This window comes from Meles meles, chromosome 17, assembly GCF_922984935.1.
Source record: "Meles meles chromosome 17, mMelMel3.1 paternal haplotype, whole genome shotgun sequence".
NCBI lineage: Eukaryota > Metazoa > Chordata > Mammalia > Carnivora > Mustelidae > Meles > Meles meles.
The window spans coordinates 12,098,210-12,123,303 of NC_060082.1; the positions used below are offsets into that span (position 1 = coordinate 12,098,210).

General features: G+C 36.3%; 1 protein-coding gene and 1 long non-coding RNA gene across 2 annotated transcripts in view; one reads left to right on the forward strand and one right to left on the reverse strand.

Annotated features, from left to right (window-relative positions):
* The window catches only part of IARS2 (isoleucyl-tRNA synthetase 2, mitochondrial), a 56,727-nt gene that overhangs the window by 23,743 nt on the left and 7,890 nt on the right, over nt 1–25,094 (reverse strand). Inside the window, exons 3-12 of the mRNA XM_045982978.1 lie at nt 22,012–22,171; nt 21,012–21,160; nt 20,876–20,925; nt 20,685–20,794; nt 20,513–20,603; nt 19,625–19,740; nt 15,997–16,166; nt 13,044–13,134; nt 11,628–11,779; nt 8,929–9,089 (exon numbers count right to left, since the gene is read on the reverse strand). Coding sequence (XP_045838934.1) covers nt 8,929–9,089; nt 11,628–11,779; nt 13,044–13,134; nt 15,997–16,166; nt 19,625–19,740; nt 20,513–20,603; nt 20,685–20,794; nt 20,876–20,925; nt 21,012–21,160; nt 22,012–22,171 — 1,250 coding nt within the window. The remainder of the gene's footprint in view (nt 1–8,928; nt 9,090–11,627; nt 11,780–13,043; nt 13,135–15,996; nt 16,167–19,624; nt 19,741–20,512; nt 20,604–20,684; nt 20,795–20,875; nt 20,926–21,011; nt 21,161–22,011; nt 22,172–25,094) is intronic.
* LOC123927987 lies at nt 4,052–5,890 on the forward strand. Its single transcript, XR_006815574.1, has 2 exons — nt 4,052–4,225; nt 5,624–5,890. It is a non-coding gene; the product is annotated as an uncharacterized LOC123927987 (long non-coding RNA).

Consider the following 25,094-nt stretch of genomic DNA (forward strand, 5'->3'; position numbering starts at 1 on the left):
AATTTTCTTATAGGAATAATGGACTTTTAATTTATTATCACAGCTTTATCATATCCGTTTCCTCTATTTGCTTTTCATTGAGTCAGGGGACTCAATGGTCAAGAGCGTGGACCCTGGAGCCACAGAGCTTTGGTGCAGTTCCCGGCTCTACCACTTACTAGTTATGTGACCCTGGGCACAATACTTAACATTTCTGTGTCTGTCTGTAAAATGCAAATAATAATAGCATCATCAAGAAAGGTATTACAGATATTAATTAAGCTTATACATAAAATGCCTAAAACAGTATCTGGCACATACTAGTAAGTATTATATAAGCATTAGCTATTATTCAAACTGCTTAATTAATTTACCTTTGAAGTCAGGTAAATTTAGACAATAATTTTGTTAGCCAGAACACATGCCCGTATTAATATTTACAGATTAAAATACATAAACTATAGCTAACTTTTGAATTATCTTCCCTTCTACCACTTTCCATTAATACAAGTAACAGAATTAACTGCAGGCCCGTAGGAGTTGGCGTACATGGAAAGAGTAGTGCATAGGAGAAGCTTTATATTCTTAATCTGGATCTGCTTCTCAATAATCAGGACTATGTAGGGCAAATCATTTAACCTCTCTTGGTCTGATAATTCATAGATAGAATGTTTATGAAAAAACCACTGTGGGAAGCAAAAATCAAATGGGTATTATGAATCAGCTTCTCAAAATGGAAATTTTTTTTACCCAAGTTTGTATACTAGGAAAGATAGATCGAAAAAGTATAATACTAGCAGCATATATTTTAAAGAAATTAAAAACGACAACGATGTTAAAACGGGCACAAGTCCGTATTTCTTGTAGTAATATATTTTCAATGGACTTCAACAGTAAAGATAAACTTTTGTGATAGGAGACCATAAAAACTTTGTGCAATACCCAGTTATATGACAATATTTAGTTATATATTACTATTCTATACAGTTTGCACAGACACTTTAACAGTTAAGAAAATAGGAATATACTAGGAAAGAAAATATGAATAACCTAATGCTATTTTTCTAGAAGAATCCCCTCTATACAGACACCAGCAAAGTGCATTTACATGTACACAACTACAGCACATACAATGTCTGTACCAATTTTGAAACACTCAAAGAATGATTCTAAATATGAGTCTCATTTTGACTTTTTATTCTTACAATGTTATAATTAGACTGTAACTTTAGGTAAACACTAAAATAAAACAGTAAAACAGTTTTAAATGTGCTAGAAATAAACATTAAAAAAGAAAACAAAAGCAAATAGTTCCAATTTCGTATTAATTAGGAAATAAGGAAGAGATACGAGGATTAGTAATATCAATCAAAATAAATGCATTCAGGTGTATACCACACATAGTATTTCCAAAGCACTTTACGAGGACTATCTATGTAGAGTCACAGAAAAAAAATATCTAGTTGCTCCTGACGGTCACACTGTTTGTGCCTTGGGGATCCTTCAGTCAGTCAACAGCCTACAGAAGTAACACAGTTAATGCCAGGTCTTAAAACTGTGTGTCCTAAATCATGGTTCAATTCTCTGTTTACTTCTCCTTTTAGCTTCTCTAACTCATCTATCAAGACAGCCACTATAATTGTAAATTCACACTCCTGTTCTCTGGGTTTGCTAACCAAAGGCAAAAAGCCTCATTACCCATGCACAGTGAACCCCTGACCCAGAGATGAAGTTAGGGAACCAGTCAGTCTCTGGAGATTACAGTGTTGACAGAACAAGCACCAAGTCCAAAGACCGGATTCTACCTGTGAATTATTAGGTACTGACAGAAATACATCATAGTATTTTTCTGAGCTTCAGTTTCTGTGAACACTGGGAAAAGCTGTCAGAAAGAAGGCTATGTGAAAATTTTATTCTTAAAAAAGGAGAAGGTGCTAGTATTTTACTCAGTAACCTTAAAATTATAGGTGATGTCCATCCATTTTAAAAGACCAAATTCACCTCTAATGAGACCCAGTTCTTTTTTTATATCCCTAAATAGCAGATAATGTAATGAAGTTTTAGAACGCTAACTAAAAATACCAAACAATAAAGAAAGATCCCAATTTTGCAGCTGACAAATTATTAACGCAACTGTAAAATCCTACCAAGTTTAGTCAACCAACTCTAGAGTCTAACTAAAATTGAAGTTTTGTTATATTTTCTTATAAAGATATTAGTAATTCATTCATATATATGATTTTTAGTGTTAAGAAGCATTTTATATATATCTTACAAATATGTTTTTAAAAAAATAAGTTTTTGTTTCAGTGAGGAAAGTCTGATTTTTTTCTTTTAGTTTACCTAAGAATACTTGTTAAAAATGACATAACCACATGATGTTATCTACCCTAATGAATATTTTTTTCGTTTTACTTCAAAAAAGCTGTCATAAGTAAAATCACATCTTTTATGTAGTGTAAATGAGCCAGTACTTTCCCTCATAACATATGCATGTGAATCTGGACAAAAGAACACGTTTTCAATGTATCCAAAAGAAAGATGAAACACTTTAAAGAGGGGAGGGCAGAAGCTCTGCCTCATTAACAGAGCAAGACTCATAATATTTAAAGCATGACTTGGTCCTTACTTTTTATCATGAAATATAAAAATATGATGTACTAAATGCACTTTAATAAGCATTATGTTCTGCAACTCAGTTCTGTTTTGAGATCTTAGAACATTATATTACTTGTATTTTTGAAAAAAGGAAAAGAAGCTGAAGAGAATTCTGGAGTTAGAGGATTAAAACTGAACAAAATTTACGATAAATAAGAATCTATGCAGACTTTAAAGACAGCAGTCTCACAATCCAAAGAAATCAAAATTTAAGTGCACAGATCTGGTACCACAAAGTGAGAACTTTTTCTTGACTTATACTCTCATGGTCTGAATGACCCTAAACAGTTGTGGCAGAGAATTCTAAAAACAAAATTTTCAAAAAAATAAACATATATTGGTGACCTACAAACTTGAGGTAACTATCTTAGATTGTAAAATAAAAATAAATTTAATGTTAGATCAAACAAATCTGAAAGGATAATTTGGAAAAGAAATATAAGCAAATGCTACACAAGTGCTTAAAAAGATAGTCGTTACGGGGCACCTGGGTGGCTCAGTGGGTTAAGCCTCTGCCTTCGGCTTGGGTCATGATCCCAGGGTAATGGGATTGAGCCCCACATCGGACTCTCTGCTCAGCGGGGAGCCTGCTTCCCCCTCTCTCTCCGCCTGCCTCTCTGCCTCCTTGTGATCTCTGTCTGTCAAATAAATAAATAAAATCTTTAAAAAAAAAAAAAGATAGTCGCTATAATGATATAGCAAAAAGCCAAATGTCAGGATGGGCTACATTTATTTGATTTTCATACAGAGGGAACTAGGGAATTATTAGGAGCTAAGCTAGCATTTTAATGGCTACACGTTCATCCTTCCAAAACTAACTTAGATTACTTCTTTGCATCATCATAGTCCCTTATAATCAACTGTGTGAGACATCCTTATGTATCTATCTTCATACAAAAGACATCAGTCTTCTTATTTCCTTATGGATAAATATTTTACAAGTGTAACTGTTTATAATGAAACGGAGATTATGCTTTAAAAAGTTTTTAAAACAATTTTAAATAATATTGTTTTAAAAACAACATGTATTTCTTAGTGATATTGAATATTTTTCAGAAAAAAATAGAAGGAAAAAGTCAAAATTTGTCTTTGGAAATTTAAGAACTCTTCCCTTATGTTAATAATATCTTATACTTAACACAAACATATAGTTAACTTATAACCTAAAGGTCAGTCTAAATTACTGCTGATAAAAGTGGGTGAAACCATTTATCACTACATAATCTATATACTTCCATTTTAATGCTGTATTTCATAAACCAATAAATCCATCATAAAACTTTGTACTTTGCACGAGGGCCTTATCTAAACACATTCATTACATGTCCCTCCTTTAGGTTTCAACCAGTGAAAATCCACTAGGTAGTATGAGCAACTATAATACCATCCAATCATTCTAGACTTTGATATCAACTGAGCTAAAGGGTTATTTAGCGTGTTATCAGAAGTTATGCAGCATTAAGATCACTAAGGAAGGAAGAAACTGTTGCTGTCATTTTACTGTTTCCTGTGTTTTGTCTTTATTAAAGGAAAATATTAAGGATTATAAGACAACTTTCCTTCTGCAAGTTACTGGAATAAGAATGAGGTAAGAGGCTAAATAATTCCAATTTATTTACTAAATTTATATATTCAATTCTAGAATACAATGAAATTTGAAGGGGGATTCTATTTTCAATTTAATCCTACACTTCTGTTTTAAAAGCTTTAGGAAACAATTTTGGAGAAAAATTTTTTAATTTAATGAACATTATAAAATTTTTTCAGCAAAAGGTCGTTATTCTTTTTTTTTTTTAAAGATTTTATTTATTTATTTGACAGACAGAGAGATCACAAGTAGGCAGAGAGGCAGGCAGAGAGAGAGGAGGAAGCAGGCTCCCCGCAGAGCAGAGAGCCCGACGCGGGACTCGATCCCAGAACCCTGAGATCATGACCCGAGCCGAAGGCAGCGGCTTAATCCACTGAGCCACCCAGGCGCCCCCTCGTTATTCTTAACATGAGCAAGAGATAGTTAAAGCTAGCACTCAGGGGCACCTGAGTGAGGCAGTCGGTCAAATACCTGACTCCTGATTTCAGCTCAGGTCATGATCCCAGGGTCTTGGGATCAAGCCCCGCATCAGGCTCTGCACTCAGCAGGGAATCTGCGTGGGATTCTTCTCTCTCCCTACTGCCCGCCCCCCGTTCCTGAATGGTCTTCCTCTCTCTCTAAAATGAAAAAATAAATCTCAAAAAAAAAAAAAACAAAAAAAACTAGCACTCAAATTGAACTGGAAATTCCTTAATCACTTCTAGTAAATTTCTCATAACTTCCAGAAATCAGGGGCTAAGTTTCCTAAACGCATAGATTATTGCATTAATACTGCTGAATGGTATAATCATCCAAAATAAACAACTTCTTTTCCTTTCTAGGTGGCGAATGTTCCTAAATTTTACCTTTTTTAATGCTAAAAAGTATTTGTCTTTATTCACCAGGAAAAGATTTCTACCTAAATTATAATTGCAGATTCAGAAAAATCACTAACGTTAAAGTCTGAAATGGAATTATACCTTTAGCAAATAAAATGCAAATATAAAGTGCAGACGAAAACATTAATTCAAATCAAAATTAAACATCAGAGTTTCAAATCTACCAGTCTCTAACCCTATCTAGAGCATGAAAAAATCAAGATTTTCTTCTGTGAAACAAGTATAATTACGGCTTTAACTTACAGACTTTCAACCAGAAAAGCAGAAGGAATCTTCTGGTTTGCTTAATGGGGTTATCAAGTGTAACAGCAACTCCATGTGGACTGTGTGCCAATTTCCAGTGGAGATGCTGTTACTTTTGATGGTTACCAACTCACTACAGTAGGAAGATAGATCCAAGAAAGACAGAAAATCATAGTCACTTGATTAACTTGCTTACGGAGGAAAAAAGATAACCTTTCATACTATCTTTAAAAACTGACAAATAATTAAGAATTCATCTCCGTCTTCTTAAATCAAGTGTCATGTCACATGAAGGACCGGACAACGGAAGATTAGAGTCATCACTTGGAACCGGTGTGCAGGAAAATGACCTATGAATTGACAGACAATGTGGCTAAGTTTGTCTGTCATTTTTGTAGGCCAATATTCTGTATATCTCTTCTACCTCAGAATCAGAATTCAACGAGCATCATGCAAGCAACACAATGGGAGATGCACAGAAAACAATCTGTAACACAAATATATGAATATATTGACGATAAATAAAATATAAATAACAGCTGATGAAAATTTGCTTGTGTTTTTCTGACAAAGCTCACATTTATTTCGCCTAACTTAGTGACTGGCAGTGGACTCATACCATTTTACTGCCATGATTAAATCATGGTCAAATAAACCAATTTGCTGTTCTGTTAATATATACTTATGTCCACCTGAATCACTTTGAGGAAATTCCCTAAAAATTCTGTCCTCAAATGGTAAAAATAGAGAGGAAGAGAGAGAGAGAGAGAAACAATGACAATGCCTTACAAACATTCCTTAAAAGAAAACTCCACAGTGTGGAATTTTAAACAATACTTGTGTAAATTTATCTAAACTTTAAGGTATTAAGGTATTAGTGGTTCACATCTGACCATGCTCTCAATTACAAGAACAACGGAATTACAATTACAAGAACAATGTGAGCAATGGTATTTAGGACAAAGAGCCTTAGCTCTCCAAACTGAAGTAGTAATGCTGAAGTAACAATACTGAAGTAATAATACTGAAGTAGCCTTACAATGACTTCCTGGCCTCTAACCTCCAGTTACTTTTTCTAAAATATCCTCTCACTCCTCATGCCTATTTAAAACTTTAAATTACTTAACCCAGTATTCAAGACTCACTACAATTTGCCCCAACCAACCTTACTTGGTGTGTATCTTTCTAAAACCTCCTCCCAACACCCCACAGTCCTCTTAAGGTTCCTGTTTAGGTGCTGTGCTTTCCCCCTCCCTGCCCTCACCTCCTGCTGATCCCTCTACTTGCAAAATACTTTGGCCTGTTTCCTACTTAATCCTTAAGCCCCACACAAATGCTGTATCCTCTGTGAATAAAGCAAATGAGCTGTTTTAGGATCGGTATTTGCCTAAGGCAATGCCTTCAGTTCTTCCCTGAGCCGTGTTGCCATAAGGTGTCAGATCACCCATGAAGCAATGATAAAATGTGTATTCATTTACTTATTTATTTATATTTTTAAAAGATTTTATTTATTTGACAGAGAGAGACACACAGTGAGAGAGGGAACACAACAGGGGGAGTCGGAGAGGGAGAAGCAGGCTTCCCGCTGAGCAGGGAGCCCGATGTGGGGCTCGATTCCCAGATCCTGGGATCATGACTCAAGCCGAAGGCAGACACTTAACGACTGAGCCACCCAGGTGCCCTAAAATGTATATTTAAATTGTAAAGGAACTGGGGCTGTTGGGTGGCTCAGATGGTTAAGGGTCCAACTCTTGATTTCAGCTCAGGTTGTGATCTCAGGGTCATGGAAATGGGCCCCACACCAGGCACTATGGTGAGTGGGGAGACTGCTTGAGATTTTCTCTCTCCCTCTCCCTTTGCTTCTCCCCTCTCCCATTCATATGCATATACACACACACACACACACACACACTCTCTCTCTCTCAAATAAATAAAATTTAAAAATAAACAGTAAATTGGAAAGCAACTTTCACATAAAAAACACTAAGAACTACCTAATATGTGGCTATAGATGATTTTTTTTTAAATATTTTATTTATTTATTTGACAGACAGAGATCACAAGTAAACAGACAGCCAGGCAGAGAGAGAGAGATAAGGAAGCAGGCTCCCTGCTAAGCAGAGAGCCCGATGTGAGGCTCGATCCCAGGACCCTGAGACCATGACCTGAGCTGAAGGCAGAGGCTTAACCCACTAAGCTACCCAGATGCCCCTAGGTGATTAAAACAAAACAAGAAAACCCCAACCCACTTTAATTAGCATTTTAAAAAACCCTAAAAGACATGCAACAATTTAAAAAACCCTAAAGAAACACTGATAATGCTGACAACAAAAAGTAGAACATTTTTGCAAAAATTCTGGTGAACCCCAAAGTAGGGGCAATCAACTCTACCTCTACAGTCTCTTGAACTCCCCAGTCCCTTACTTTCTGGCCTCTATGCCCTCACTGGATCCTCAAGTGATAAAAGGTAAAAATATTTATCAAAATGGGCTCAAACTTTTTATTCACGTTAAAACATGATTTAGCAAAAATTCCATTTACCAAATTAAAACAAAATTATTCAAAGAAAATGAAAACTTAGGATGTATTCCTAAAAGGAATGATTAATATTCCCCTTTCCATATCGGTTAGTAACGGCAAGACCAAAAACCTCCACAGTTTCCTAGAAGATAAACTAGCTAGCCTATGATCTCACTATGATCTCAAAGCAGGGACCATGTTGATCTTGTTCACTGCCTCAATAAGAGTCTAGCGTCTGGATCAGGAAACAATCTTCTTTCTACCATATAAGCTTTTCTACCCTGAACTGTTGACTATGCCCATGTATTATTTTTTCAAAAGAAAAAGAAAGAAAAGAGAAGAAATCGTTGGAAAGTTAATCATCACTAGAATAAATATAATTCTGTGCATTAAAGAAACATTGTAGTTTCTTTAATTTTGACGATCTATAATTACATAATGCCATTTCTCTTAAGAGACAGTAGCTTATGGGCACCTGGGGGGCTTAGTTGGTTAAGTGTCTGCTTTTAGCTCAGGTCATGATTCCAGGGTCCCGGGATCCGAGTCCCATGTTGGGCCCCCTGCTCAGTGGGGACCTGCTTCTCCCTCTCTGCTGCTCCCCATGTTTATGCTCTCTCTCTCTCTTAAATAAATAAACAAAATTTTAAGAAAGGAGAAAGAAAGAAAGAAGAAAGGAGAGGAAGGAAGGGAGGGACAGGCAGTAGCCCAAAGTCAGAGAGACTCAATTAACTAAAGAAAAACTGCATACCAGGATCCCCTCCTGAATGCTGTCCATCTTCAGATTCCTGACACCTGATTCTAGCACAAGGCTATAGGCACACAGAAACAATGAATTCCACGGAAAAAGTATCAGAGGCTCTGCTTCTAAGTATCCATATTGAAAAAGTAAAGTTGTTAAAAGGTCAACCATATGAAAGCGTCTTCTTGAAATTATATTTTATTCCTGTCAACAAGACTGAGTATGTGATTTAACATGTATCAATTCTCAATAGTCCATTTTTCTACTTTTGAAGAAAACATAGCTCACTTTAAAATGCTAAAAATATGTAGAAAGAAGTCTACCTGTTGATCAAGAATTCATCTTTTGTCTTGTGATGAAACACAGGGATTGGAACACCCCAAACTCTTTGCCTTGATATACACCAATATGGCCGTCTGTCCATCATTTCAACCATGGCATTCAGTGCTGATCCAGGAATAAATTTCACTTTTTTTAACAATTCCTGCAATTGATTCACAAATCAAATCCAGTGAGAGTAAGCAGAACAAATTTTCCAGAATTGCCATGATTATACTAATGGCTCTTTATTTTGGATGTTTATTCACATGTCTCCCTCCCCATGTCCAAAAAGCTAAACTAAAAAACTACAGATTTTAGACCAAATGAAACAAAGTTTAATCAGGGCCACAAAGGATCTAATAAATAACATCTAGAGCAGACTTCATCATGAGAGGATGTGATAAGAAACCATATATTAACTTTCAAGCACCCTTGATCAAAATCGGCAATAAGAAGGTTAGCAGAAGCATTAAACTCATTAAACTGAGTTAAAATCCATTCAAGCTTGATTTCAATGATAATTTTTAAGTACTTAAAAAATAAGCTACTGTTTTAGGTTAATAAACAAGGATTACAAAGAATCTAATTTCATATAGTATGGTTTACAAGACAGAAAACACTCTCAAAATCGCAGTTACTTCCTATTTACTTACTCTCTCTCAAAAACTCCTACCTCCAGCCCCACAAAAAGTTGTTTTTTATTTCACTTGTAAATTACCAAAAAATGAATTGTATGGGGAAATGTCCAGTATTACTCTCCAGAAAGGCCAAAATACATTAACTTCATTTTTGAGAATCTCTCTGTCCACTAATTAAAGCATTTTTCTATTTCCAGAGTGATTTAAACACTTTCCTCACTTAACCTCAACTACAAGAAATCCTCCCCCTGGGGGCGCCTTTGTGGCAAAGTTGGCTGAAAGTTGAACTGTTGGTTTCTGGTTTCCGCTCCAATCAGGATCTGTCTTGAGATCAAGCCCCAAGTCAGGCTCTGCACTCAAAGGGGAGTCTGCACAAAACTTTCTCTCCCTCTGCGCCTCCCCACTGCTCACTCCCTCTCTCTGCCCATCTCCCATCTCTCTCTCTCTCTCTCTCTCTCTCTCTCTCATAAATAAATAAATCTTAAACAAAACAAAACAAAACAAAATCCTCCCCCAAAATCCTTTGTAGCACCACCTTGGCAGAATGGCAACATCTGCAATTCATTTTGATTAAGACTTGTGTTAGGGGGCACCTGGGTGGCTCAGTGGGTTAAGCCTCTGCCTTCAGCTCCGGTCATGATCCCCGGGTCCTGGGATAGAGCCCCACCTTGGACTCTCTGCTCAGCGGGGAGCCTGCTTCCCCCTCTCTCTCTGCCTGCCTCTCTGCCTACTTGTGATCTCTGTCAAATAAATAAATAAAATCTTAAAAAAAGAAGACTTGTTTTAAAAATCCAAGAAAAATGAATAGACTGTATATTTGATTTTGTTAAGCACTATTACTTTCATAAAATGGTAATAGTGGCATTGGAATTACATTTAAATAGTCTTTACATTTCAGATACACATGCTGAAATATTTATGGAAGACATAAGGCCTGAAATTTGCTTCAAAATAATCCAGTGGGTAAGGAGTTAAAAGGTAGAGATGGTAGGACGAGCAAAGATAAAAATACAATTAGCTTAAAGTTGATTAATGTTGAATTTGAGTAGTAGAAACATGGAATACATTATTTTATTTCCACAAAGAGGAACTGAAAATTGTCTATAAAGGACAATTTTTAAAAACCATCACCAACAAATACTCGACTCCAGCATATTGCATCAAATTTAGATGTTCCTCCTTGGGGCGCTTGCGTGGCTCAGTGGGTTAAATTTAGATGTTCCTCAATAAAAAAAAAAAAATCTGGGCAGAGCTGAAAGTTATTAATCTTAACATCTACAACTAAGAAAAACAAGCTTCACAGGATGCAAAAAAACAAACAAAAATCAGTCCATATCACAGTTGCCCACTCTATACAAATACTGAGAATCTATGTTGCTTGCATAGCTTCAAACTGCCAGGCCAACAAATAAACCAATTCATTGCGGTTCTACATTAAGATGAAAGATGAAAAATATCTTCATTATCAGCTTGATTAACAAATAGATATTTGAGCTCTTTCATTCAATAGAATTGTTTATGACACACACACATATATTTATAGTGAATGAAAGAGCTCAAATACGTATTAATATTTAGAATACCCATTGTAAAGTATTTCTTAATTCAGAGCAACAATTTTTCAAATGGATTGCAATTTCAAACTTACGGAAGCACAGGGTTTCTATTTAGAGAGTTTTACCGATATGTGCCAGACACTGTCCTGGAGTTTTATTCACTTACCCCACGAGGTAGGCATAATTATCCACTCCATACAGATGAGGATACTGAGGTTATAAGAGGTTAAACGACCTCTTAAACTCAGTTCTGCCCTAATTCTATACTACTCTCACTATAGAGGGCAGGAAATTTAGACAAGTCCCTTAACCCCTTTAAGCCGCACATGTATGATGAAGGAACAGAAATCCAAGATCCTTCTAAAACTGTAATTTAATGAAACCAAACCACCAAATCATAATAGTGGCAATCCCTTCCTTTCCCCAAACCCTACCTCAGCCTCACATGCAATTTGTTAACGCTGAAGGAATAAGAACCCAACACTCGCAACAGGATGTCTCTGATACCTTGGCTGTGGCCTTGATATCCGTGATATTTACAAACCACTGCTTGCTGGCACGAATAACCACTGGTTTCTTAGTCCTCCAGTCATAGGGATAGCTGTGTACCAATTTCTCTTCTTTCAACAAATGCTTTGAAGCCTGAAGCATCTTTATAACTTGAAAAAAATCAGTAACATTTTACATTAGACATAATTAAAAAGGACTATGAAAATTCTCCTAATTCCCAGGAGTACTAAACCCGGGCCAGTAAGTGCCAGTCGGTAACAATAGCCACTTACCAGCTAACAAGTATAATCTAGGAAATCTCCTGGCAAAAAAAGAAGAGACTATAAAACCTTACTGAGACTCAAAATTAAGCCATTTCTGTGCTTTTCACTGCAAAGGAAAGATAAATAGGGTAATATCTAAAATTCCATATTTGAAATTCATAGTTACAGTCTTTCATACTGTGAATCTTAAAATGGTCTCCAAAAAATCCAGAAGAAACCAGCTATAGTGGACTGAATTTTATCCTTCCAATAGATGTCTTAACCCCTAGCACTTGTGAATGTGACCATATTGGAAACAGGGTCTTTGCAGATGTAATCAAGTTAAGTGAGGTCATACTGGTTTCGAGTGGGCCCTAAATTCAATGACTAGTGGCCTAATAAGAAAGGGGGATACACAGAGACACACAACAGCAAAGGACAAGTGACAATGGGGGCAAAGACTAGAGTGATACAGCTATAAAGCAAGGAATGCCAAGGATTACCAGAAGCCACCAGAAGCTAGGAAGAGACAGGAAGTATTCTTCCACTAAACATTCAGAGGGAGCATGGCCGTGGGAAAACACTGATTTCAGATTTTCAGCCTCCAGAACCATGAGAGTAAATTTCTGTTGTTTCAAGCTATTAAATATATGGTAATTTGTAACAGTAGTGCTAGGCAAGTAATATAACATGTTTAATTAGCCTTAGTCTTAGCATGGGCAAAGAAAAGTCTTCACAGTACCTGGTCCTTAGATCCATAATTATAAAAAGTCAGAAAGCAAGACAAGGCTGGAGGACCCCTACAATCATAACACATAACAATGCTAACATGGGCTTAGTGATTTACAAGGGTTACAAAACAGTAGTGTCTGATACACAGTCAATGCCTAGCCTCAAGCTTGATTTTATCCTTCCACAAAACTAACACTACTGTATCCCTAAAATAATATCACTCCGTGTTGACTGTCCTGCTTCGCTTAACCACATAGAGCAACTTCAAAGCAAAAGATGACAAAGTCCCAACCTCCATTTTAAACCATGTGGCAAAATGAAATACAACTTTAGATTTTTGTTTCTAATGAAAGTGTACGATGGAAGAATCGCCAGCAAAGGCTGCTGCGGGCTCCTTTTCAGAAAATGCATATTTATGATAACAACATATGACACTCACCCACATCTGTTCCCTCTTCAAGGACAGCCTTGTTTTGAAGTGCAGGGCCTGCAACATCTGTGAAAACCCCATCTTCATCCACTAGGCAATCCTACAAAGGGTTATTTTCAACAATGAAAGTACCAAAAATTTTATCTTATGACAATCCCCAGCAAAACGATTTATATAAAACATCTCAGTATTGTCCTCCACTACATTGAAAATCTAGGTACTTCTTATGCAGTTAATAAAAATCTGTGGATTTATACATTTATATCACAAAAGGCAAAAGGTCTTATTAAAACATATATCACAAGTTCATTTATTTTATTTTTTAATTTTTCTAAGATTTTATTTGTCGAGCGAGAGAGAAAGAATAAGCACAGGGAGTGGCAGGCAGAGAAAGAAGCAGGCTCCCCATTGATGCAGGACTTGATTCTAGGACCTTGGGATCATGACCTGAGCCAAAGGCAGACGCTTAACCCACCGAGCCACTCAGTCATTCCATACCACAAGTTTAATTTAAAAAAAAATAAAACTCTCAATAAAATATTAGCAAACTGAACCTAACGATACATTAAAAAAATTAGAAACCACAATCACTTGAGATTTAGTCCCTGATGCAAGTGTGGCTCAATATTTGCAAAACAATCATTGTGATATGTCATATCAAAAAGAGAAAGGATAAAAAAAATGTTCATTTAAACAGATGCAGATAAAGTATTTGACAAAGTACAACATCCATTCGTAATGGAAAAAAAAAAGGAAAAAACCCAACTCCCTGCAAAGTAGGTTTAGAGGGAATATATCTCAATAAAGTCCTTATATGAAAAACCCAGCGCCAACATCATACTCAACAGGGAACAACTGAGAACTTTTCCCCTAAGGTCAGGACAAGACAAGGATGTCTACTCTCACCACTTTTATCCAAAGTCCTATTCTCAGCAATTAGACAACATAAAGAAATAAAAGGCATCCGAACTGGTAAAAAGTAGAACTCTCATTATTTGCAGATGACATGATATATTAAAAAAAAAAAAAACAAAAACCCTTAAAGACTCCACCAAGAAACTACTGGAACTGATAAATGAGTTCAGTAAAGTCACAGGATACAAAGTCAATGTACAAAAATTTGCTGCATGCCTATACACTAATAATGAAGCAGCAGAAAGTGAAATTAAGAAAACAATCCCATTTATAATTATACCCAAAACAATAAACTATCTAGGAATAAACTTAACCATAGAGGTGAAAGACCTGTACTCTGAAAACTATAAAACACTGATGAAAGAAATTCAATATGACATAAAGAAATGGAAAGACATTCTATGCTCATGGGTTGGAAGAACAAATATTGTTAAAATGTCTATACTACGCAAAGCAATCTACAGATTTAATGCAATCTCTATCAAAATATCAATAGCATCTTTCACAGAATTAGAATAAACAATATTAAAATTTGTATGGAACCACAAATTTGTGGTGGAACTACAAAATTTGTATGGAACCACAAAAGACTGTTTGAGAACAGTCAAAGAAATCTTGGAAAAGAAAAACAAGACCTAAATGTAAGACCTGAAACCACAATACTCTTTGAGGAGAGCATAGGCAATAATGTCTCTGGCTTTGGCCATAGCAACATTTTTCTAGGTATGTCTCCCAAAACGAAAGCAAAAACAAACTACTGGGACTCTATCAAAATAAGTTTCCGCGCATTGAAGAAACGATCAACAAGACTAAAGGGCAAACTACGGAATGGGTGCAAAGAACATATCTCATAGAGGCTTAGTATCTAAAATATATACAGAACTTAAAAAACACAACAACACACGAATTCAAAGGGTTAAATGCACCCCATATTTACTGCAGCACTATTTATAATAGCTAAACTACAGAAGCAGCCCAAATGCCCATCAATCGATGAATGGATAGAGAACATATAGTGTACACACACACACACACACACACACACACACACACACACACACACCATGGGAATATTACTCAGCCATAATAAAGAATGCAATCTTGTCATTTGCAACAACATGGATGGAGGTGGAGAATGCCATGTTCAATGAAGTCAGTCAGTCAGAGAAAGACAAATACCACATGATCTCACTCAATGTTTTTTTGTATTTCGGGGGGTAAATACCCAGTAGTGCGATAACCAGATTATAAGGTAGATCTATTTTTAACGTTTTGAATACACTTATCATGAGGAAAAATAAAATAAATTTTGAAAAAGTAAAATACACTAAAAATATCTGTAACTCAGTCTTTATTAATTTCCAGATCTATGGCAATGTACATACATCATGCTGACTTTGGGATGCATCCTTAACTAAATGGGAAAACTTTGTAATTGGCATGTATAACATAAATTTAGAAATGTCTATTTAAGGTGCCTGGGTGGCTCAGCCAGTTAAGTGTCTGCCTTCGGCTCAGGTCATGATCTTAGGGTCCTGGGATAGAGCCCTGCATCGGGCTCTCTGCTCAGCAGGGAGCCTACTTCTCCCTCTCCCTGCTGCTCTGCCTACTTGTGATCTTTCTTTCTCTCTCTCTCTCTTTCTCTGTCAAATATATAAATAAATAAATCTTAAAATAAAATAAGAAAAAAATGTCTGTTTACTTTAAAAAATAAAAACCAAACTCTTCAACTAGTAAAACCTATTTGCCATTTTTCAGGAACTAAAAGTAATTTGTGTATATGAATTAGTATTTTGAAAGAAAAAAACTGTCCCTGCTTAATATGTATTTTTCAATTCTAACTTTGTGCTGACTTTGTGTTAGGAAAATCTTTCTCAACTAGTATGAATTAATGAGGCATTAGAGGACTGAACAAACCTAAGCACTTCACAACTTAATTGTAACAAAAATGGTGGCTTATCACCAAGAAATAAAGATGCTAGTTAGGACTCACCACCTTAATTCTACAAAAGCAGTATTTAAAAAAGAAGAAAAAGAGGCAAAGTACCGTGGGCAGGTTGTGCTGAGACGCCACACTGTAATCTTCCATACCATGAGCTGGGGCTGTGTGAACCAACCCTGTTCCTTTGGTCATGGTCACATGATTTGCAGGTAAAAGAGGAGAGTCTTTATCAGGAATTAAAGGATGAGCACAAGTACCATTTTCCAAATCTACACCTGTGGGGAAAGAAAACCATGATTAAGACTTACTCTACATGACAACCCGCTCCCTCTTCAACAGGAGCAACAGAATAGGAAGTGAAAGGTGCAGGATCTGGAAGGAGACTGGGCTCAATCCTCCACTTCCCCTTTTACTTGTACAGGGACCTTTAGGAATCTGTAATATGTGGATAATTACAATTCCTCTCAGGGGGTTGCCATGAGGATAAATTGAGGTAAAGCATTTTATGTATGTTGGGCCCTTAGTACAATACCTGCCACACAGTAAATGATCTAAAATATTAGCAACTGTTTTAACAGATAATTCAAATGGGCCCAAGAAGATTTCTCTAATTTTCTCTAAATTACATACGGCTTTTAGAACATAAGGACAAAGAAGTTGTAGATCAAGAGATCAATGACCAATAGGTTCTAACACTATCTCTGTGGGAACTCTTTGTTGTTGTTTTTCATGTTACCCTAAAACGGTAAGAGATAATAAATAATACCTAACAGTCACTAGGTACCCGGGGTATACTGGACTCAACATAAATTCTTACTTCATCTTCATAATACCACAAAACACCTAAGATTATCTGCATTTACAAATCAGAAAACAAGAAAATGTTGGCAATTTGCTTGAGGTTACATGGCTAATAAATGACTGAAATCAACTTCCAGGGCAACTATGACTCGAATGTTCCATCTAACTCCAGCGCCTCTAATCATGTATCATACCCATCATCCATCAGTTTTTCTACACCATTAGTAATGCTTCCCACCTTTACTACTTCTTGACTTGGGTTCTATAAATTTCTTTCACATATTGTAAAAATAACATAAATAAGTCTCCAAACTTCAAAAAGATTACCTGGCTCTACCTATCCATTTACCAACATGTACTAAGTAAGTGTGTTATCACATCTACTCTTCAATAATTAAAGAAATGCCAATGGCCCCTTTACTCCTAAGATCTTCCCCACAAATCATCCTTCATTTTTCCAAACTAAATAATATTAACTTAAAAAAAAAATCCGTCCTCATAGAGAAATGTCTCCACTTTTATAATCCTCTTTTGCAGCTGTAGAGCAATAAAAAGTAACCCATTCAATATCACTAGAACAACAAAAATCTTGTAACTTTGACATTTCATAGATAACTCTGTTGCTGATTTCATTGTGGTTAAAATAGCACAATGAGTAAAAGGCTTAAGAAAAACTAACAATCCCTTATAACTCATAACAGGGAACTCCTTTTTTTTTTAAAGATTTTATTTATTTATTTGACAGAGAGAAATCACAACTAGGCAGAGAGGCAGACAGAGAGAGAGAGAGAGGGAAGCAGGCTCCCTGCTGAGCAGAGAGCCCAATGCGGGACTAGATCCCAGGACCCTGAGATCATGACCTGAGCCGAAGGCAGTGGCTTAACCCACTGAGCCACCCAGGCACCCCAGGGAACTCCTTTTCTGAAAAAAAATCACAAGCTCTTCTCACTCGTTGACTTGGCACTTTATTTCTTCTATTTCAAATACCTGAGTTACTAGGAAAAAACTTGAATATGTCAGGATGCATTTTTTCCAAGATAATTCATAATGCTGTTAAAGAAGAAAACTGTCAACACTGATTTTTAGAGAAATCTACTGTTTAGTTTTCACTGATTACCTTCTCTAAATTAGATTCATAAGTAAGGCCAGTCCCCATGACCCTATGTTGTACTGTTCATGGATTTTTAGTATGGAAATTAAAGGGTCAGGGTAAAGTAAATTTCACGTATTAACTGTCCTTTATCCCCATACTTAGTGCATCTACCACTTAATACCTTCCCTTCCCTCACCTCCCAACAAAGATCTCTTAATGATAGGGACGCCTGAGTGGCTCAGTTGGTTAAGCGTCTGCCTTAGGCTCAGGTTGTGATCCCAGGGTCCTAGGATTGAGTCCCACATCAGGCTCCTTGCTCAGCAGGGAGCCTGCTTCTCCCTCCGCCTGCTGTTCCCCCCTGCTTGCGCACTCTCTCTCTCTGACAAATGAATAAATAACATCTTAAAAAAAAAAAAAAAAGAACTCTGCGTGATCAATAAAAAACAATTTGTGTCTTTCTAGAAAGACAAATCTATTCTACACAAATTATTCCACTTTAGCTGTTAAAAATTCCTACTACTTAATAAGTAATAAGCTAACTGTCACCAATTTATTTTGCTAGAGATGAGAAGTATATCTATTCCTCTGAAATACAGTGGCTCAAAATGGCAACCTAATGATTCTGACAGTAATAATCTGAAACAATTACCCAATCCAGAAAGGTGATCTTAAAATTTTACCTGAGCACTCTCAGAAACCTTGTGAGAATGCCATTCAGCTTCTACAACAACATCTAACTTGTCAATGAAGTTTATAATAACTTCTGCGCTTGAAAAAGGTAGAAAAAAATTCTATTCTTTAGAATAAAGAATATACCAGATCCTCTAACCTACTTATTGTACCAATAAGGACCAAATAGTATTAAATATTAAACATTTTGTAGCTTCTTTCCTGTTTTTGACATAAAACCCTTTTAATATTTGGTAAGATTACTTAACCTTCTAACTGGCTTGTATCTGAAATGCTATATTTAGAGGGCTTCTCAATTTAGCTAGGCAATCCTTCCATTTTGGGGTGTCTCTACTCATTCTACTCATGTGGTTTTTTAAAATGTATTTTTTTATTTTAGAGAAAGAGAGAGAGCACAAGCAGAAAGAGGAGAGGCAGAGGAAGAGAGAATCTCAAGCAGACTCTGAGCTGAATGTGGAGCTTGACTCAGGTCTCGACCTCACACCCGAGATCAAGACACGAGCCGAAACCAAGAGATGGACACTTAACAAACTGAGCTACCCAGGTGCCCCGTGATTTTTTTTTTTTTTTAAGTAAAAAATTCAAGAAACTCAAAGATGTATGACCCCTAAAGATCAAAGGTGATTTTAAATTTCCCTAGATTTTAATAATTATATTTCAAAACCAGTCAATACTTTGGAAGTCCCAAATTAGAGACTAAGGATTCTTCTGATAGAAGTGTATCTTTAGAATAATTCTCAGAATTTACTAAGTTTCCTCATTAAAATCATATACCAAAAAAATGTATTTATTTCCTTCCTTGTACTTTTGATTAAATCAGATAAAGGTTAATTTTTAGTGATTTAATTTTGAATCAAATTTTAAAAGGATATTTGTACATATCATATTGTTCAAAGGACATTTACCTAATTTTAATTGGATATTTGCCAGAAATACTGCTGTGCTTCTGTCAGTGTTCTTATTTTCTATACTCCTGTCATGTTTAAAATATATTTTCCTTTACTATAATCAACGTAAAATATATTCTAGGAAGCTAGAGGCCATATCTGTTTTGATTCACAATGCAAAATATTCAGCAAAGTAATAGTAAAGTCAAATCAAATGGATATACTGATAATTGTGATGGTCAGAATATCTGTACACCTTTACCTGAAAATGCTGAAATAACCTCAAATGTTGTTTCCAAGGCAGAAGCAACAGGCGTTACTTTATCTGCAGCAAGTATGTACAGAGCTCCAGATCTGGAACATTTCACAACAGCATACCTGAAATAAAATTTTAGAAGAAAATTACTAATAATGAAAAAAGAAAAGGCCACAGATCATATTTTTAAATGTTTTACATCATTTTGGAAGAACAAATTCCATGATCAAAAAGGCTCTACTTTCAAAGAACTTCATCTGTTACATTTGTTTCATTTTTCTTTTCTTTTCTTTTAAAGATTTTTATTGGAGAGAGTGAGCAAGACAGCACAAGCCTAGATAGGGCAGGGGTGGAGAGGCAGAGAGAGAAACAGATTCCCCACTGAGCAGGGAAATCAATGTGGGGCTCGATCCTAGGACTCTGGGATCGTGACCCGAACTGAAGGCAGACGCTTAACCGACTGAGCCACCCAGACATCCCTATTTGTTTCGCTTTTAAAAAAAGCTGAAAATGATGTCTTCAATGGAATCATTTTTTTTTTTAAGATTTTATTTATTCATTTGACAGAGAGAGAGAGATCACAAGTAGGCAGAGAGGCAGGCAGAGAGAGGGGAGGAAGCAGGCTCCTCGTTGAGCAGAGAGCCCGATGTGGAGCTTGATCCCAGGACCCTGGGATCATGACCTGAGCCAAAGGCAGAGGCTTAACCCACTGAGCCACCCAGGCGCCCCTTCAATGGAATCATTTAAAGCTTAATAAAAATCTATGAACATCACAACTAAGTTATAACTCACTAAATTTTAAGAGAACAATGAGATGAAATAAATCCAAAATAATGCTAATAATGGAATCGATCCTATTTGTGGATAAAACAAAAAATACAGTGATATACTTACTTTGCGTCTGGCATATAACAAACAGCTTGATTGGCTGGAATTGTCCAAGGCTGGGTGGTCCAGATTAAAAAACTAACAGGAGATGAACCATCTGTGAAAATAAAATTGCAAATATGCTAGCAAATGTTACAATTCTGTAACTTTAACAAACGCAAGCAACAATAAATCTTACCTATGAGAGATGCCAACTGGGGAGAAGGTTTGAGGAGAGGGAATTTTACATATATTGCACGACTGACATGCTCAGGATTATACTCAAGTTCTGCTTCAGCTAACGCAGTCCTAAGGTTTAAGAATATTAGACATAAATATTTGAGGGACTCACCAAAGTCTCCAGTTTAATTACTAAAAACACATACATACCTCGATGAGGGAGACCAAAACACAGGTTTGTAAGATCGATAAATCAAGCCCTGTAAAAGACAAATATATTATATGAAAGCTGGAATTTTATAACACATAATTTAACATACTCAAAGGAAAAAGAATACTTCATTACCTTCTCATACATTTGGTAGAAAACTCTCAACTGTTTGGCCTCATATTTTCTATCAAATGTGTAGTAGCAATTATTCCAATCTGCCATTATTCCCCAACGAATAAACGCTGATCTCTGTTTCTTAATTGCTGCTTCGGCAAATGATCTAGCTAAAAAAAAAAAATTAAGAGAGAAAAGTATTTGAAAACCAATAAATTCAAACTCTTAAACATGGTTTAGTATGCAGATCTCTGAATGGAGGTATTACACACAGTGTGTATACCATAAAATGTGTTTAATAGGAAAATTATTTTGAAAGTTAAAGGTGTTCAGAAGATAACTAAAACAAATTCGAAAATTTATTAGGATTTCAAAAATATTTTCCCGACTTTATATAATGACCTTACATTTAGAAAAAAATAAACTGGAAAAATTATTCTCATATTTCTTAAGATTAAGAGAATGATTCTTATTTCATTACACATAGAAAAAGTAATCAGTACATCTAGCTTAAGTCAATACTAAGACATTCTACAGTGAAGTAAAAAATCTTCACAATAACATCTAAGTATATAATTGTTTTAGAACACAAAATTCCTCCCTGACCCAACCTACTGAAGGATCAAATAAGATTAATTTTAAAAATATATATATGTATTTTAGAATTGACTTTTTAGTCTAGCACTCAAAAAAGGACAACAAGTTCCAGCCAGGAAAGTAAATAAAAACATTGAGCATAATAATAATTTCACAAATATGAAGATCAAGGAACTAAAAAATGGACTTGGAAATATTCCCAAACCTTTTCTTCAGTCTCTGAACATAAGTTCTCACAAAAGTCAATTAAACAGGATCTGAATTTTCTGTGACAAAACCTGGTTTCTAATAAATCCCATTATAGCCAAAAAAGCAAAAACAAAAAACAACAGAATGTCTCTTTGATTAAGCCATGGCTTTTCCAAGGAACAAGCATTTAAGAATAATCATTTCAAAACAGAAACAGAGTTTATTTACTATTTACCTTTCTCTCTAATTTCCACAGCTGAAAGATTCTGAGCTTTTCCACCAAGTTCTGATAATACTTTTATTTCAATGGGTAACCCATGACAATCCCAGCCTGGAACATAATGTATTTTGGAACCTCTCATCATATGGTATCGATTGGCTATATCCTTCAAAATCTGCGAAGATAAGATGATAATCATCATTCATACATAAAGCATGTGACCTATATTTCTTTTTTAAAAATGTTTTATTTAAATTCAATTTAGTTAACGTATAGTGTGTTATCAATTTCAGGGGTAGATTTGTGATTCATCAGTTGCAATCATAATACCAGTGCTCATTACATCATGTGCCCTCCTTAATGCCCATCACCCAGGGGTAGATTTTGTGATTCATCAGTTGCAAAACATAATACCAGTGCTCATTACATCATGTGCCCTCCTTAATGCCCATCACCCAGTTACCTCCATCCCCCACCCACCTCCCCTCCAGCAATCCTCAGTTTGTTTCTTATAATTAAGAGTCGCTTATGGTTTGCCTTAGTTATATTCCTTTATATCATTGTAAAACACTGAGAAAGCTCAATTTTAAAAGGATTTCTATAAACAAAATAACCTATTAAATCAAGTTCTACACAAACACAAAAGTAACACGTATTTGAAGCTTTAAAGTGCCATTAACTCCAGAAAACAAATCAAATAAAAGATTTTGAAGTGAAAAACATTATGCCCAGAATTAAGAATTTGTGAAGTTGCAATATGCAGAAAAGCAGCCTCTACTGCCTTTCTAAGAAACAATTTTGACCTCCTAAAAACCAGAGTAACAATAAGTCAGTTATAAATTTGCTTTACTTATTAAAAACATTATTAACATGAATAATCCAACATAATTTATGTAACAGTTAAGAAATAGTATAAAATCAATGTAGAATTTGTAATGTATTTAATGTACAGAATATCACAGTTAACTCTATCATTGACAAAATTCTTACTAAAACACTAGACATCTTCACTAGTATAGTTCTATAACTGATTTCCCTTCTTAGTTTATTTTAGAGACTTGATTTATTTAATCAAGTCCCATTAAGGACATCCAGTGTGGGCTACCAATGTAAGTTAAGCCTACCTGCTCTAATCCAGTCAGGCACCTCTTCAAGCAAAAGCTGAATGAAAAGCCTAGACTTTCACCTTTGCAAATTTGTCACAGGGCACCCTCAGCCCTCCTCCCTGGACAGGATGGTGTCAAAAAAAAAAAAAAATCAAGTAGCAAGTGGGGACTACATCCCTGTGGGTGGCAATGAGAGCCCATCAGTGGGCTATACACTCAGTGTAGTGAGCTACACACTCAGTGGATATCATGTAGGCAGCCTGGACTTCCATTTCCAACCAGCAGCAATGAGGCTGTTTCCCCTTGGGTGCTCAGAGAAGGCTCAGTGTAGAATTGGGATGTTTACCAGTGCCCAGTGGTAACAGGGCCACCTCCTCCTTCCCAGGTATCGGAAGAGGCCATGCAGAGCAGTAACATGACACACTAGCACTTTCTGGCTGGGGAGTAACAGTGAAGAATTAGGGGGAAGGAGAGCTATCCGGCTGAGCAGTAAGAAGGAGCCTCCCCTACACCGCCTTAGTGTTAGAAGAGGTGCAGCAGGAAATGTGGACTTCTGCCCCCACCTGGCAATAGCCAGACAGTGACCCCCTTCTTCTGCCGGAGAGGTGTCAGTGAGTAAAAGCTGCTAAAACAGAATGTTTAAAGAAGATCCAGACTCCCAAACAATACAAAAATGTTAAGGTTTCAATAAAAATTCACTCATCATACCCACACTAAAGATCTGAATCTGAATGAGAAAAAGACAGTCAGTAGACAGCAACACTGAGATGACACAGATGTTAAAATAACCTGAAAAAGATTTTAAAGCAACTCTGATAAAAATGGTTAAGCAAGGGGCGCCTGGGTGGCTCAGTGGGTTAAAGCCTCTGCCTTCAGCTCAGGTCATGATCCCGGTGTCCTGGGATCGAGCCCCGCATCGAGTTTTCTGCTCGGCAGGGAGCCTGCTTCCTCCCCTCTCTCTCTCTCTCTTTCTGCCTGCCTCTCTGCCTACTTGAAATCTCTGTCTGTCAAATAAATAAATAAAATCTTTAAAAAAAAAAATGGTTAAGCAAGCACTGTGAACACACTTGAAAAATATGAAAAAATAAAGTCTCAAAGAATTTGTAGGAAGAGAAAAAGTAAATGGTATTTTTTAAATAGCAGTATAACTGAAATATCAAATGTAAATTTTAAAAGTGAAAATAACTTTAAAAGTGAAGCAATAACTGAGAGAGAAATTCAGCGGATGGGCTCGCCTGCAGAATGGAGGGGACAGAGGGAACCACTAAACTTCATAACTTAATGATAAGTAGTGCATCTAAAAAGCAAAGACGAGAAAAGACAGGAAAAAACGGAAAATCAGGGAGTTGTGGGACTATCACAAAAGATCTAACACTGGTGTCACTGCTACCCTGAAAGGGTAACGAAAAAGTAAGGGCCCAAAACTCCGCAAACTGGTCGGAGACATAAACCTACAAAAAGTCAAGAAGCTGAATGATGTCCAACATGAAATAGCCAAAGAAATCCACACCAAGAGACATCATCATGCAACTTTTGAAAATGTACATGTCTTAAAAGACATCAGAGATTGGGGCAACTGGCTAACTCAGCCAGAAGAGCATGAGATTCTTGATCTCGGGAGCATGGGTTCTGGCCTCATATGTGCTGCAGAGATACTTAAACAAAACTTAAAAAAAAAAAAGTCAGAGGAAAAAAGAAATCCTACACGCAGCAAAAACATACTCGAAGGATAAAAGGAAACTCAAGACATTATCAGACGAAAGAAAGCAAAGATGATTTTTTTTTAAAATATTTTATTTATTTGACAGAGAGAAATCACAACTAGGCAGAGAGGCAGGCAGAGAGAGAGAGAGGAGGAAGCAGGCTCCCCCAGAGCAGAGAGTCCGATGTGGGGCTCGATCCCAGGACCCTAGGATCATGACCTGAGCTGAAGGCAGAGGCTTTAACCCACTGAGCCACCCAGGCGCCCCGCAAAGATGATTTTTGACCAGC